This window comes from Euleptes europaea, chromosome 2 (assembly GCF_029931775.1).
Source record: "Euleptes europaea isolate rEulEur1 chromosome 2, rEulEur1.hap1, whole genome shotgun sequence".
Taxonomy (NCBI): Eukaryota; Metazoa; Chordata; class Lepidosauria; order Squamata; family Sphaerodactylidae; genus Euleptes; species Euleptes europaea.
The window spans coordinates 92872469-92888739 of record NC_079313.1 but is presented as its reverse complement, the minus strand read 5'-3'; the positions used below and the strand labels follow the sequence as shown (position 1 = coordinate 92888739).

Here is a 16271-nt window from a genome sequence, read left to right as displayed (position 1 = left end):
CAAAAAGGCAACATATCCACCTCCCGAACATAATCGCTGGGCAACGTGCTGGCTGTGTAGGTTTTATTTGCCAAACAATTTGTAGAGATGTTTGGATAACATTGTTGTTTACTCTTCCTTCTCTGTATGTCTGTCTGGCAGAAAGGAATTGAGTTTTGCAGGAGAAGATTCAAGCCCCCATCTACAGAGCTCCCAGGAGTATGGTAGTTACAGGGCTTTTACTGGGCATTCCACAATCTTCCTTGATGTGGTTTTCTCCCCCCCCCCACCCTTATTGTGTTGTGTGTGTGTGTGTGAATGAGAACAGGGAAACATCAGGGAAGTGTACCGACATATTGGGGCTGCTTCCATGTATGGGGACACACAGATATATCATCTCCTACTAGGCAAGGTTGCTATGGATTCCAATGCAGTAGCCCAGCAGAGTTGGTTTCCCCAGCCTCCATTTCTTTTCTCTGTGGTGAGGGCACAGAATACCGGCTAGATATGCTGGTGCCATGCCAGTGTCAGCAATGCATCAGGGTTACAATTGAATTGCCCAGTATGTATGACAAAAAGGTAATATTCTCCTCTCTTACTGCTCACTAATAGACAGGACAACATTAAATACCTTCACAGTGAGGCCGAGGAAGGCTCCAGTCCCCAGAAGGCGTACAGGAAATAGATGCTTTCCCAACAAGTGAATAGCCAAGATCACAAAAGTAAGTGACAGACATGTGAGAGGTAAAAATTTCCCCAGCAGTTGCATTGTGGTTTCCATTGGCTATATTTGGAGGGATAGGGCACTGTGATACTAACGAAAGGGAGAAAGGAAGAAGAACCAGTTAAGAGAACATACACAATAGCAGATGCCTCACATTAAAATTTGATCACATCCTTCCTCCAGTGAATTCGAGGTAGCATACACGATTTTGCCTTCATCATAACTCTGAAAGGTAGGCTAAACTGAAACATAGTGACTACATTCAGATGTCACAACAAGCTGCAATTAAATTCCAGTTAGGCATGAACACAGTTTATAGGTGTGCTTTCCCTGTGTTCCTCCGACCTCCTTTAGTAGCAGAGCTTGATCGAACATTTCCCAGCTCTCTCAGGTTCCAGTTCTCCATGACTTTCAATTGCAGGGGCCTAGATGTATTCCATGCAAACTTTGATGAAGCCAAGAGGTGTTCAATCAAACTGTGCATACTAGAGGAAGAGATAGGAATGAAAGGTGGATATAAGCATGGCAACAAATTGTATCATGCCTGAATAGAAATTAATTGCAGTTTATTATTATGTCTGAAGCAGTCACTGACTAGTTCATAGCTGAGTGAGAATTTGAACCCTGGTACTAGCCCAATTTTTCACACTGGCTTTTTACCAGCATAGAAAGAATTAATATTTCATATCGGAAAATTTTCTGCAGGGATGCTTGCTTATTTCTGTAAAATGTTAGAACCCTCTACAAGTTGAAACAAACAACAGTGCCCATCTTCTTCTACAAAGGGCTGCACAGTATTTCTTAATCAGGGCCAAATGTGCTTTGTGAACACAGTGCATGTGACCTGCATTCCACAAAGCACTTAAACTGCTGGGAATGGGTGCAAGGAGTCAGAGGAAGGGACAAACAGGTCCCCTTCCCAGTAGCTGTTTCCACTGGTGAAAACAGTGAGGGAGGGAAGCCTGAAGCCCTGTTTTACCCCTTGTAGTGTTTGAAGCTGCACAAGGCGTTGAAGACTTCTAAAAGATATGTTAGTTAGGTTAGTCCTCACACTAATGTTTGACTGTAAGTTGAGTAGGGTACCTGTGTCTTGATACATGTCAAATGTAATATGTATTTTGGCCCTTATCGCCTGGGGATTGGAATTTCAGATTAGGGTCATCCAAAAATGCCTTTTGCAATTGAATTACTTGTGTGGAGTGCCAAACATGAGTCCACAGCAAAATGCATAGCTTGGCACAAATAGGTATGTTTCCTTTTTACGTGTGTGTGTGTGTGTGTGTGTGTGAAGTGCCATGAAGTAGCCGCCGACTTCTGGTGACCCTATTCCTTTTTACATACCTATGCTATAAAATGTATTGCCCATTTAATAACCTTCAAACTTGTCAATGTACAGTCAGAAACAGGATTATTTCTCATCATGTTCATCAGTCATCTGAAAGAGAGCTCTGATTTCAGGTGGAGCATCTCCTATATACGGAAGTTCCCTATTCATACTTGCCCCATTCACAGAGAGGTACAGGAGGGTCCCAAGTGCCATCTGCTTGGCAATAGATCTCTCTCGAGCCAGTTAGTACGTGGCCAGCACGGCAGCCCAAAGTAACCTTGTGCTTATAGGTGTAAGTGCCAGAATCACCAGCCACTATGCCTCCATTCTCAACTTGAGGAGCTGGACAAGGAGTCACTGAAAATAAGATATACTTCAGTAAGGAAGTAAAACAGGATTAGGCCTGTGCTCTATCTATCTGTGCCTTTATTACTGGTGGATGGGTTGGGATATGTTGGATGAGTTTGGACACTTTAGGGATATAAATCTCTAACGTTTGTTTTGCTGGGCAACATTCATTCAAATGCTTCCTAAGCTGTTTCCAGGTTGTCATGCTTGAGAGACGTAGCACAAGTTGCACACGTTTTCTATGCAAGAGCTCACGAAAAACACACCTCCACAGATTGCTTGGCCACTCCACATTCCATTTTTCCCATCCTTAGTTGTAGTGCAGTGAATAAAGTCCTCTCCAACACGGGGGTAGCCTTTTTCACAGGTGTAACTTAAAGCATCCCCATAGTAATAGTCTTGATTGGATTTACTGTTGTACTTGTACTTGCCATGGGGGATATCTGGTGGTGGATAACATCGTATACCTATAGAAAATGTCAGAAAGAATATTTTAAAGACAGTTATTTGAGTGATTTGTTCTGCTTTAATGGAAACTATTCTAATTTAATTGCAACTTCTGTTGCCAAAGGTAAAACCAAAAGAGTTTGTTATCTTCAGGAGTACTAAAGTAAACTACTGCTCCCAACTTTGCCACTCCTTGTAAGTCTGTAATGCTGCTCGAATTATGTCAGTATATTTACCTTTGCCTACCATTTTCATTTTTGCTAATTTCATTATAAATGGTAATTGCACCAGCAAGAAGCCATATAGGAATCATATTTGCATACATTGATTTAAAGATATATCCTACTTACGTTGACAAAATGGAATTTTACCACTCCATATTACTTTTTGGCCGGATAACACACATCGTATGAAAGACTGACCAATTAGCCTGTGCCTGTGTTGAGACAGAAGACGTTACAGATAGTTACCTTGGCGCTTTGCTTCTACTGCAAAACATAGAATGTAGGAGCTTGGTGATCTAAAGTAAGCAACTAGACTGTATTTTGAGTTACTATCACAGGAAAGGATATTCTCTCTCAACTAGGATCCTGCCAAATTCTTATGATAAGAATTCTTAAGCTCCGTTGAGCTTAATTGCATCCATTCAGTTGGCTGAGAGCCAGGCCTCTTTCAGGCTTGTAGATGTGGCTTTATAAACCACAAACCAAGGAACAAGGATTTATTTCCATTAATTATTTCACTTATATAGTAAGAAAGAATAAACTTTAAATATGGACCACTGAAAGGGCAGAAATAAGCAGCTCACTGTATGGTTTCACACTTCAGTGCAAATGTGTTCATACTCATTTCAGAATAAATCAAATAACTGTACTCTGTGTGATATCTTACTGGCAGCAAGCAAGCAGAAGCTGAATTCCATCTGAACTAAGCTGTCTTCCTCTTCCTGCAGGAACTATAAAGCTTGGGCATGGCTGGATGCATGAGTCCTTGGGTACAAGCCGAGGGGCAAGATCCATCGGGCTCTTAGAACTTTGCAGCCCATTCCCACCGGAAGAAAGAGTTATGGACTCCTGACCAGGTAGGGTTGCCAACCTCCAGGTACTAGCTGGAGATCTCCTGCTATTACAACTGATCTCCAGCCGATAGAGATCAGTTCCCCTGGAGAAAATGGCCACTTTGGCAATTGGACTCTATGGCATTGAAGTTCCTCCCCTCCCCAAACCCCACCCTCCTCAGGCTCCACCCGTGGTAAACGGCCCCTTGTGATGCAGCGCTTCCGGGTGTAAACCAGAAGTGACGTGGTGCCATGGGTAGGAGCAAGTGCACACATTGCCCACTGACCTTCATCTGGTTGGCGGGCAGCCAGGTGGATTGGTGGGGGTTTGCCCACCACCACCTGGCACTTGGCAACCCTATTGAAGTCCCTCCCCTCCCCAAACCCTGTCTTCCTCAGGCTCTGCCCCAAAAACCTTCCACCGGTGGCGAAGAGGGACCTGGCAACCCTATGACCAGCCCAAGATCTATTTTTGACTGGTTTATTTATTTATGTTGTATTTTATTTGTAGTGAGCTGCTTTGGGTCCCTTTGAGAAGAATGGTCAGATATCAATAAACATCCATAGAATGAGACTACAAGGATAGTTTCCCCTGTGCCTTGCTAAGATTGTGAATAACCAGCTAAAGTCAGCCACAAAAGCTTTTATCAGTAGGTTTTATAATGATGAAAGCTTTCCAAAATCGTTCTTCTTATTTTGCATCTATTAGAGGCAGAGGAGCACACTCAGGAATAAAACTGGCAGCTTTGTTGGTCTGGCACTTACCCTTCGTCACAGGTGAAATTTACAGTGGAACCAAAGAGAAGATCTTCTGGTACAATCAATCTGCCATTCTCTGGCTCTCCTGGATTTCCACATGATTTCTCTAAGAAAAAAAGAAGGCAAATGTTACCCTCTGATGTTGTGTCAAGTTGCAAAAGCTACAGTGTGATTACTACTTGTATTATATTTTTTAAAAGTAGCTGCATGAGGGCAGAATTGCACTATTGTTTCACCAAAGATAATGTAGACATTATGGGGTTATCTTGGATAAAGGACTGCTCCATTCTTTCTCTGTCATATAACTAATAAAATAATATATATTTTTTTTAAAAACTCACTTCTGCAGAATTCATCAATGTTTGACCACGTCAGATTACTAAGGCACGTAACAGAGGTTCTAAGTCCAGCATAGCCTGGTCGGCACATATATTTCACAGCTGAACCGACAGGAAAGGAATTCTTGTTTTTATATTCATTAGCTAGCTCTGCAAGTTTTAAGCTCGTTGGAGGGCCACAGCTTCCTAATGATGAAGAAAGAGAGAGGGAAAATAAGGTGGTTATGAAACTCTTCAAAATGCAATCTTGTGGTTCTGACCTTTGGACTGATCTCCATGTTCTTGAACTGTTATCCAAGGATGAAGGGCCGTTACCAAGCCAGACCCTCATTGCCTCGTGCATTCTGGTGTGTTGGGGAAGAGACGCTCCTTGGTGCTGAGCATCAACCAATAGCAGTAATTGGCCATTTCAAGCACAATGCAGGAAATAAAAGCGCACAAGCTCAGCTGAAGGCCACACATAAAATCATGCGTAAAATGTATTCATGCAGCATATTATTTAGGAATTATGCATTCAGAAGACAGTCTAGAAAGAATTTACCTATGTTACAGAAATTAAACACAATGTCTAGTCTCTAGCACAAAGAACAATTCACAAATTCATGGTAGAGAAGGCAAAACCCATGCAGGACAGAGAACTCAAAGAAGTGAGCTAACTGCCCCAGTTAGTACACTGCAGATTAATTAACAAAAAACTTATGGCCAGTAATTTGATGTATAGAAAATACTCATTAATTTGGTGTTCTCTCCTACACCCACCACTTCATTTTTTTCTGATTCTCATGTACACAGATATGGCCACTCTCTCTTTTATCTCACAAAAGCACACACTTATCACAACCTGTTTTCTCTTCCACACACATTCCACTTGGTTGCTGGTGCTGCTTCCTTTCCTGTGGTCTATTCACTGCTGGGATAATCAGCCAGAGCACTTTGTTGGAGTGAACTGAGAAAATGGACAGTGGTCTTTTGCGGAGCTGCTGGATCTGGAGTACTGTTGGGCTTCTACTCCCACAGCAGCCCCATGCACTGCTACTGCTCTGGCTAAGTGTACTGGAATCACACTGCTGCTGCAAGACCCCACTGGATGTTGCTACTGTCTGAGCCAAGAATGCTTGGCTGCTCCTAGGCATTGGCTGCTGCTTCCTCTAAACCAGTGGTTCCCAACCTTTTTTTGACCAGGGACCACTAGGACTTTTTTGTTCGGTGCAGGGACCCCAAGGTTCAAAATAAAAATTCCGAGAATTTGAAAATTAATCATAACTGTTAGTTAAACATTAAACTTAGAATAATATTTGAATATATTTTTATAATAGAGAACTTTTAATTGAAAACATTAATTTATTATGGGTTTATAACTTTGTTTCGCGGACCTTAATTTAGTTCTCGCGGACGCCTGGGGGTCCATGGACCCCTGGTTGGGAACCAGTGCTCTAAATTGAACTGTCCTAGCAGCAGCAGATGACCCTTGTATCATCATTAGTCTCTACTATATTCCCTCTTGGGTTATCACTTTTCTAATCAAATTTGTGCCAGGCTCTTAGCTTTCTTTGCAGGGAAAATATTCCAGACCCTAATTATGTTATTTGCTCCTCTCTGTTACTTTCCTATGATAGCCATATCAAGCTGAGGCAACCAGTACTGCACTGCACACCATATCCTTAAAGTGGGTGGTATTACAGACATATCTTTCCATTGGGATCCTTGTTGTTACTTTCATCCTCTGCTTTAATAATTCCCTTTGCTGAATTTTCCTTTTGTACCAGGTGTAACATGTTCACAAGATCTTTTTACTGAGTGTTTACAAACACTTTAGAATCCATAAGTGTATGTGGCAATGGTTTATTTTTACTAAACAAAACAAGCAGATTATAGGCAGGAATAATTGAGAACACCAACATGCACTACCTGGATATAAAAGGGAAGGGAGGCTTGGATGTAGAACACAGACGTATGACAGGTGTAGACTTTGAGGGGTCTAGCAATGGTCACAGATAGGGTTGCTAGGTCCCTCTTCACCACTGGCGGGAGGTTTTTTGGGCAGCACCTGTGGAGGGCAGGGTTTGGGGAGGAGAGGGACTTCAATGCCATAGTGGCCATTTTCTTCAGGTGAACTGCTCTCTATCGGCTGGAGATCAGTTGTAATAGCAGGAGATCTCCAGTTAGTACCTGGAGGTTGGCAACCCAAGTCACAAATAAACTGCCTGATGGCTTTGTGGATCAGCTCTTGTGAAGTACCTGCTTGAGCACACATGTGGAATAGGAAGGTTTCCCAGGCACCTGTGGGAAACCTTCCTGCTCATTAACTTTGGATTCATGTAGCAATAGAGGTTCAGGATACCCTTTCAGAAGCATGGCCTCTCTGGCCTTGCATATATTGTGCAGGATGTAGCACACAGTGAGCATGTCTTCTACCAAGTCTTCCTCCATAGCCAATAGCATGTACAGTGACTGTCAGGGCAGCTTTAAACACCAGGACTGGCTGTGATAACAATTGTAGGTTTTTTCTAACAGCAGTCCATGTCTAAATAATGTAGGCCTGGTCTCCACTGATAATCAGTGCACAATTGTAAGAGAAGGTTCCTTAATGCATCTTGTTAGCCACTAGGGATGTACAGATGATGGCTACATTGTGGTTCCTACAAGACATGCCAATGTACATCCAAGAACAGCCCCTTGCACACTAATAAAGTCTGAAACACCATGATGTAGTAGTACTCCTTGCCACGACACTGTTCAGGTGATAAAATCTCAACATAAGTATAATCAGTCAAGGCTAGACAGCCTAGAAACTCCAACTACATGAGCCCTGCCATCAATTCCCCTTCACCACCAAGTTTGATAACCACAATAAAAGTTAATTGAGGCCACATGCCACATTGCTGAAAATTTTGCCGTCAAAGAAGGTATGCTTGACAAACTGCTCAGCTCCAGGTACAAGATACTGAATACTGGCTTGTACATGGTGTTAGCCAATCTTTTCAGGACTGAGACTACATGTGACATCACTGTTGCCTGGCGATGCAGGATGTTACTCATCTCCTCAACTATGTACTAGGTCTCCTGAGACATGCAGAAGGAAGCCATAAAATGCTGATTGCCCCATTCTTCAGGGTTGCTCATGGATCACCAGAAGTTGTTTTGCCTCACCAAGGATTACTAATGCATGGAGGTAGCCATGTCTTCCATGAACAACTGTGCCATGTTCTGAGAAGTTTGCAAAGTCCGAATTTCAAGGCTACCTCTAGGGCAGCAAAGGTGTACCCTATCAGCCACCATTGCAGTCTTGATGTTTATGCCTCCTGCAGTGTAAGCTCCTGCAGAAAGACTGTCCTCACCGATAAGCCCCAATGCTCCATGCAGACCAATGTTTTGCTATAAACATTCCAAAAGGGCAACCTTCCGGCCATCTTTTTCACTCTTGGCTATCACTGTGCAGCTTGGAAGAGGCTTTTAGATTGTCCCAGGTGAGGGAGCCAATAGCTAGAATTCTACCCCTGGAATAGGGCGGTGAAGGGTTAGCCATAGGTGGGGAATGTGTTAGTAGCCAGCAAGCTCACCTAACTGCAGGCACTTAAAAAATCATGCATTTTATTGATCAGGTGTGGCCATTCTGCCTTCCCATACCAGCTCTGCTAACAGAATTTCTTCCCTCCCGCACCCATGGGCTTAACCTTACTATGGCCGTCTCTTGCTATTTCTTTAAGAGGTCATTAACTTATCTGTAATGCTAGAAGGATACAGCTGATTGGTATGTACTATTAGTGGTGTTGATTTACAATGTATACAACAGTTTTCAGATTGGTAGGTCTTTTATGACTAAATTATTTGAATGTTGGTTATGCATGGAGGCATTTGACTAAGGCAATTGAGGTTGGTACTCTCTTTATTGTTATTATATATTGAATGATGATTACTGGACAAGTTGTTGTTATTTGGCAATATATTTAAATTTTGTTGTATAGAAATATTCTGATGAAGATTTCTTCAAAGCGGGAAGAACCCATCGAAAGATAACAATGTTTATTGGTCATTACCAAGGACTTATCTTTGAGGAGGATTACAGCACAGAGAAGAGAACAATTACTGAATGGAAAAAGGACTTTTAGTTACTTGACAAGAATTTATTTATGTAAGACATTTATCTCAAAGAAGGTTCACAGAACTAAAGAGGACTTTTGATTTCTCTGTAACCAGTTATATATAACCTTGGTGCCAGTAAATTATTCAAATGACATTAATTGCTTCGGCCCTACAGCCACATACTTTGCACTTTGTTTTGATCATTGTGTGGCTAAGCTACTGTATTTTTGTGTACATCTCTTGCTATTGTCAACACCTATACCTGTAAGGTTGTTTTCTGGTTTTAGTTGCACTCTGGAAAAGAAAAACAATTCTTACAAGGATATATTCCTCAATAGAGTATGCTTGGAAGCCTGACACTGTTGAAAACTGTGAACAATAATCAGAGTGGGAGGGGTATTTGCAGTATGAGGGGATTTGGAGTGCCCTTCTCATTTAGTCTGGTGCGGATGGGCTAGCGTGGAAAGCAAAGTTCTGCACAAGCTGGGTTTGGCAGCTACTTTTGAAACAGAAGTTGGCAGGTTCTAGGCAAAGCATTAAGGGTTAGACTTTAGCTTCCAGCCACTTCATCCTCTCCGGCCTTTGCTCTCCTTGCTAGCATGCATCTGAGTAGACAAGAACTCTGCATAAACAGGGTTTATTCCTAGCAGCATCTCTATTCTCTGAATACTTCTGGTAAGGGCTGTGAAGTAATGGTCCAGGGCAGACAAGCAGGATGAATCCTGATTATTTTGTACAGCTGGATGATCTGATTTTGTCTCTGTACTCTGGCTATGGTTTGGAAGAACTGTAGGGGGGGTGGAGAAAAGAGACAGAAATTGATTACTTATTGTCAGGCGCAACAAATGCTTCCCCCCTCAGCCTATTCCATGACACAATACTTCCATTCAGATGGAGAGGTGTGCCTTATACTTGGCCTTCCCTGCCACATGTAGCAACCAGTTATCTTGAGTAATAAGACAAAGAGGCAGCAGAAATGCAAAAGTTTTTCATCCATAACTCTGAGGAGAGCCTGTGAATTTTTGCTGTCCACGTTGCCCCTAGTTTTTTGAATGGCTGCCTGAGAGTTGTGCACTCAAGGTAGTCTTTTTTCATTGTGCATGAAAATGTGGGGCACAGTATTTGGACAACACTTCTAAACTATTAAATTTGTCAAGGCAACACTTAAATATCAAGCAATATGGCCAGGAATGTAAGGATTCTTGAGAATGTGGATAAGGCCCTTGTTTTGAGGGGGCTTGATTGCTGATGGAAGGATGCATGAGGCATTTGAATGAAGACACAAACAGATCTATTGTGTTATTCAGACTAAACTGAAACAGGTACAGATAACTTCAGAAACATTTTGCAAATCTCTCTTAGCTTAACCAACCTCATAGGGCTGTTGCGAAGATAAAATAGAGGAGGAAATAATGATAACTTGCTCTTGTAACTTGCTCTAGGTCCCCAGTGGGGAGAAAAGTAGGGTATAAATATTTAAACATGCATATGTCCTGAAACTGGGATCAGGTGTGAACCGACTTATCAAAATTATTTCTTTGCTAAATACTTTGTGGATAAAATCTCTCGCATCCATTCTGACTTGCACTCTACATTAGTAGCAACAGTATCGGATGGTCCCAGGGTACTGATTTGTCCAGTTTTGTGGGATACTTTACAGCTTGTGCAGTCTGAGGATGTGGACAGGATTCTTGGAAGTTCGAGACCTACCACCTGCTAGTACAACTCTTGGCCCTCCTGCCGGGGGAGGGGCTGGCAAACTGGGTCCAGGAGACAGTAAATGCCTCCCTGAGAGACAGGGCTGTTGCTCTTGGCTTGAAGTGGGCAATGGTGTATCCACTCCCAGGGGGAGTGCGACCCTGTCAGTTCTCCTGGACCTACGCAGCTTTCAATACCATTAATCATCGTGTCCTTCTGGTTTGCCTTTTGGAACTGGGAGGCACTGTCCCACAGTAATTCTGGTTCTACCTTGAAAATAGGTTTCAGAATGTGGTGCTGGAGGACTGCTGCTCTGCCCCTTGGCCTTTGGCCTATGGGGTTCCCCAAGGTTTTCAACATTTATGTAAAGCTACTGGAAGAGGTCATCTGGAGGTTTGGGATGAGTTGCCACCAACATGCAGATGACTCTCAGCTCTATCTCATGCTACCAGCAGACCTCAGGGAGGCTGTGGAAACTATGAACAGGTGCGTGGAGGCAGTGTTTGTTGGAATAAGCAATGTCTGGTGTACAAAAGGAGAAGAAGACAACCCTGGAGAGAGCCTCAAGAGGACAGTCATGTAGGATAGTGAGGTTACGTCTGTCTCCAGATTGCTACTCTTCGGGCAATATCCTGCTTCTTCTCGAAAGTTCCACAACACTCTTTCTCTTTCAGCAAGGGATGTAGCTAGGAACCTCTCTCTGTCTCTCCTCTTTACTATCAAGTATGTGAATTCCTGAGTAAAGCTTTCCCTACACTTTGATCAGTTTTGTGTATCTCTGTTGCACAAATCACTCTGCCAACAGGATTATGTTGGCCCAGATTAAGGTCATCTGATTAAAGGTCAAATGTTCACCAGAGGCTCTTAGCATGAGCAGGTGAGACAAAGGATCAGAGATGGTGACCTCCCGTGGTTTTCCTCCAGGCCAGATTGGCCAGGGATCCTGGAGGTTTTTGTTGTCATCTTCTGGGCATGGAGCAGAAGTCACTAGGGTTGTGTGGGGGGTGGGAGGAGGTAGTTGTGAAATTCCTGCATTGTGCAGGGGGTTGGACTACATGACCCTGGAGGTCCCTTCCAACTCTATGATTCTATGATACAAACTGCAAAATCTGTTTGGGAGAAATTACAGCAGCTGCATATTAAATTTTCCCTAAAGAGCTAGATATACATTGTAATGCAATGAACATTTTATTCATTGGGGGAAGGGTGTGTGGATGGCTAGGTTGCGCGGTATGCTATGCAAAACAATCACTGCCAACAATAAACTTGCTTTTGCAGTGAAGGGCAGATGGGCTCCATGTGCCAGATGCTGTGCAATAAATGGTTGAGCCTCCAAAGAGAGGCACAACCAGGCTGATGTGTATATATCACTAACATTCCCTTGGTCAACTCGGCTGATTCCTGGTTGCTGCTAGGGTCCCAGATATGCTTGTCAGTGCACCCCAAATCCCTTGTCATATATGGGTAATTGTGAATTAGAGACAGGGAAAACGTTACAGTCATCTACTGAATTTAGCTGGTTTGGAAGGAAAAAAAGTGTGTTTTTCCAATATCAATATATACTTTGTATCACAGTTGGAAAGTCATAGTTGAGGGCAACTACAAATAAAGGTATTCTGGGTTAAACTCATGGTTAAATTTATACTCACTACTTAGCACATAACGGAAACCGAAGATCATGCCTGTGCGTTATAAATCTTATTTTGCCCCTCCTGTATGCACCAGTCACATCATTCCATTCAACTGTTATTTCAAGATTCAGTCCAGCAGTTAAAAACCTATAAGCTGTTTCTGACTGTCAGAGGTTGCCTTGCTCTCCCCCTGCGTTCCCCCTGCATTGTCAAATTCGAGATAAAACAAGTCTCTGAAAACTTGGGAAAATGCGGGGAAACACAGGGGGAGAGCGAGGCGACCTCTGATGGTCAGAAATGGCATGCATAATCAACACAAAGATCTAAAGTCGCCAGAGGGGTGATGGTGAGTGAAACAGTCATGCATAAAAGACCACTGTGGGATGCCTTAATAGATTACAGCCTCCATTATCTTGTTATTTCAGGAGAGATTTCTTTCCTTTTTTAATGAGTGCATGTGTATTACACTCCCCATTTTATCAAGACATACGCAAAATGCTCATTGATCCAATTTTGTCTAGCTTCCCAGATAGAGACAGAGTTCGCTATACCACTCTATTATTAGAAGATTCTGTTAAAGATATTACCTATCAGGTTGCGAGATTCTGTGCTAGGGCATGTGCAATAAGGCAGAAGAAGCTGCTAAAATGATTTTTATGTTAAATAGACTATTTTACCAAATATCAGACATTCTGTTTTAATTATTATGATATCTCTTTTTGTATAAACTGGTCTTTGACCGTAATAAATAAATGATGATGATGAGTGCATGTGAACTTACATGAGACTTTTATATTCATCCGTGTGCATTTGAAACTGTTTAAATTAACCAGCACTCCTGTTCATAGTAAGAGGATGAAATCTTACTAGTACTGCCATAGAAGCTTGCCGGATGACCTTTGGCCAATCATCTACTCTCAGTTGAACCTACTTCACAGGGTCATTGTGAGGGTAAAATGGAGGAAGCGAGAATAATTCATATAAGCTACTTTGGGTCTCCATTGGGGAGAAAGACAAGATATAAGTGACATAAATAATCAAAGAGTGCATACCGTTGACACAGGTGGGTACAGGTGAATCCCATGTACTGTCAGACTGGCACTGAATCACCTGGTTGCCTAGCAGGTCGAAGTCAGGGTCACATTCAAAGGTAATGATCTCTCCGGGTTTGAAGAGAACTTTAGAACTTGTTATTCTTCCATTCTGAATTTCCAGGCCTACACAGCCCATCACTACAAATGCAAATATAAAGCCACCATCAAATTCTACAGCATATATAGGAGTTAGATGCGGGGAACTGTAGCACTGTTTCCTTTTACAGTACCTTAATATAAAGGCCAAACCTGAGCCTCCAGGAAAGACAAGAATAGTAACTTTTTTTCTATTAACAGCACTGTAGACATGTAGCTCACCAGCTAGAGTGAAATAGATGCTTGGGAAGTCCCTGCAAGACAACATATGCAGTGTTTGTACTTTGCCCTACACTTCCAATACAGTCCTAAGCAGAGTTACACCCTTCTAAGCTCATTAATTTCAATGGGCTTAGATGGGTTTAACCTTCCTTAGAGGTACATGGTTATGGGGTTCCAGGGAAGTCTGCAAGATCTAAAGCACATCTCACATAAGGATTTGCCTGGAGCAATAATATTCACTTGTGGGATCCTGCATGGTGGGGGGAGGGTTGGGGTCACTGGGGATGTGGGGGGAGTTAGTTGTTAATTTCCTGCATTGTGCAGGGAGTTGGACTAGATGATCCTAGTGGTCCCTTCCAACTCTATGATTCTATGATTCACTGCAGAAAGGGGGAGCTTGAATATTGACCTCACTTTAAATCTGTTCTGTGGTTTGTATATTTAAGGCCAAATGCAAAACAAAGTGATTAATAAATAGTACTCAAGACCCTTCTACACATTGACTGAACATGCAGAGGGGGAAAGCAGGCACAAGCATGCAGGCCCCACCCTAGCCTCACCATAGGGTTGCCAACCTCCAAGTACTAGCTGGTGATCTCCTGCTATTACAACTGATCTCCAGCCAATAGATGTCAGTTCACCTGGAGAAAATGGCCCCTTTGGCAATTGGACTCTGTGGCACTGAGGTCCCTTCCCTCCCCAAACCCACCCTCTTCAGGCTCCACCCCATGATCAGGGAAGCTGCTTTCCAAACCCTGCTGATCACAGGGAGGAAGTATCTATGTGGACACTGCCAAGGGTTGCCAGGTCCCCACTCACCTTTGGAAGGAGGTTTCTGTGAGCACGCGTGTGCACGCCGATGCAGCACTTCTGGTTTACAACCGGAAGTGCTGCCTTGCAAGGAGCCATAGACCACTAAAAACTAAGGGTTTGAGTGGTCTAAGGCTCCTCGCGAGGTGGCACACGCGTGCACGATTGCCCACCGGCCCTCAGCTGGTCAGCGGGCAGAGGGGCACATTACCGGGGGTTTGCCTGCCACCAGTGGGCACCTGGCAACCCTAACACTGCCTCTACACATAGGTGCTATGTGTTCCATCTGGCAATCACACGGAGGTGGGGACCAGCATGCTCATGCCCGTTCTTCCTCTCCATATATTCAGTCAACGCATGGAAGGATTGGGTGTACAAAGCTAGTATAAGGCAGCTTCATATGTTCATGACCTACTAAAGGACACAAAGGGACTCAAAATTATAAGATTTGAAGAGAAACCAGAGAGGGGCAAAGCAGGGGACTGCAGGTTAAGGGGCATATCGGCAGCAGTCCCCAACACCTTCTTCAGCTGGTGGATTTTACATACTTTAAAGGAAGATACATATAAGGCCATAAATTCAGAATTCTTTCAGAGTACTTGGTCACTTGGAAAACAAGTAGCATGGCACATGACCGCTCTGGAAGTGAAATTAGCTGAATGTTCAAACTGAAAAAGCATTTATGCTTGTAAGTCACCAGTCCTTAAAGTGAAACCTGTCAGTTTTTCATTATAAAAGTGAAATCCCCAAAAACATTCTTGACAGCAATGCTGATTCTGTGAATTTAGGCAGATCATGAGAGGGAAGGCAGGAAGGGATGAATCAGTGCTCAGCTCTCATGGCCCTTTCTTACATGCACAAGGAAATGCTGATTTTCGGCTAAACATTAGGAAGAACCTCCTGACAGTTAGAGCGGTTTGTCAGTGGAACAGGCTTCCTTGAGAGGTGGTTGGCTCTCCTTCTTTGGAGGTTTTTAAGCAGAGGCTGGATGGTCATCTGACAGCAGTGCTGGTTCTGTGAATTTAGGCAGATCATGAGAGGGAAGGCAGGAAGTGCTCAGCTCTCATGGACCTTTCTTACATGCCCAGGGAACTGCTGATTGCCTCTTTGGAGTCAGGAAGCAATTTTCCACCAGGCCAGATTGGCCAGGGATCCTGGAGGTTTTTGTTGCCATCTTCTGGGCATGGAGCATTTATGCTTTTAAATCACCAGTCCTTACGTGAAACCTGTCAGTTTTTCATTATAAATGTGGAACCTCCAAAAAATATTCTTGATAAAGAACAGGTAATCAGAACAAGGATAGATAGTTCCATATAACTGGTGAAACTCTCTGTCGAATGAAACCAAGGTCCTGTGGGACTTAGCTCAATTCTACAGGGCCTGCAAGACGGAGATGTTCCGCCAGGCCTGTAGTTGAGGACAGTAATGGCTTCCATCAAACTAGCCTCCCTGTTCTGGCTTCGAGTACAACTAAGCCTGGTTCCATCTTGCCCACCCGCCTTTCCCTCTCCAGACTGAGGATTTATATATGATTTTACTGACATTTGGATCAATTGATAATGCATAAATTGCTGATTTTATTAGTTTTAATAGGAAGTTATATGTATCATATGTATTATTGTGTTTTAATTGATTATATATGTTGATTATATTGATAT

At 43.0% G+C, this 16271-nt stretch overlaps 1 protein-coding gene across 1 annotated transcript in view; it reads right to left on the bottom strand.

Annotated features, from left to right (window-relative positions):
• Positions 1-9628: 9628 nt before the first annotated feature.
• The window catches only part of LOC130473317 (complement component receptor 1-like protein), a 113576-nt gene continuing 106933 nt past the window's right edge, over positions 9629-16271 (bottom strand). Inside the window, exons 16-17 of the mRNA XM_056844840.1 lie at positions 13444-13623; positions 9629-9849 (exon numbers count right to left, since the gene is read on the bottom strand). Of these exons, the coding sequence (XP_056700818.1) occupies positions 9629-9849; positions 13444-13623 (401 nt within the window). The remainder of the gene's footprint in view (positions 9850-13443; positions 13624-16271) is intronic.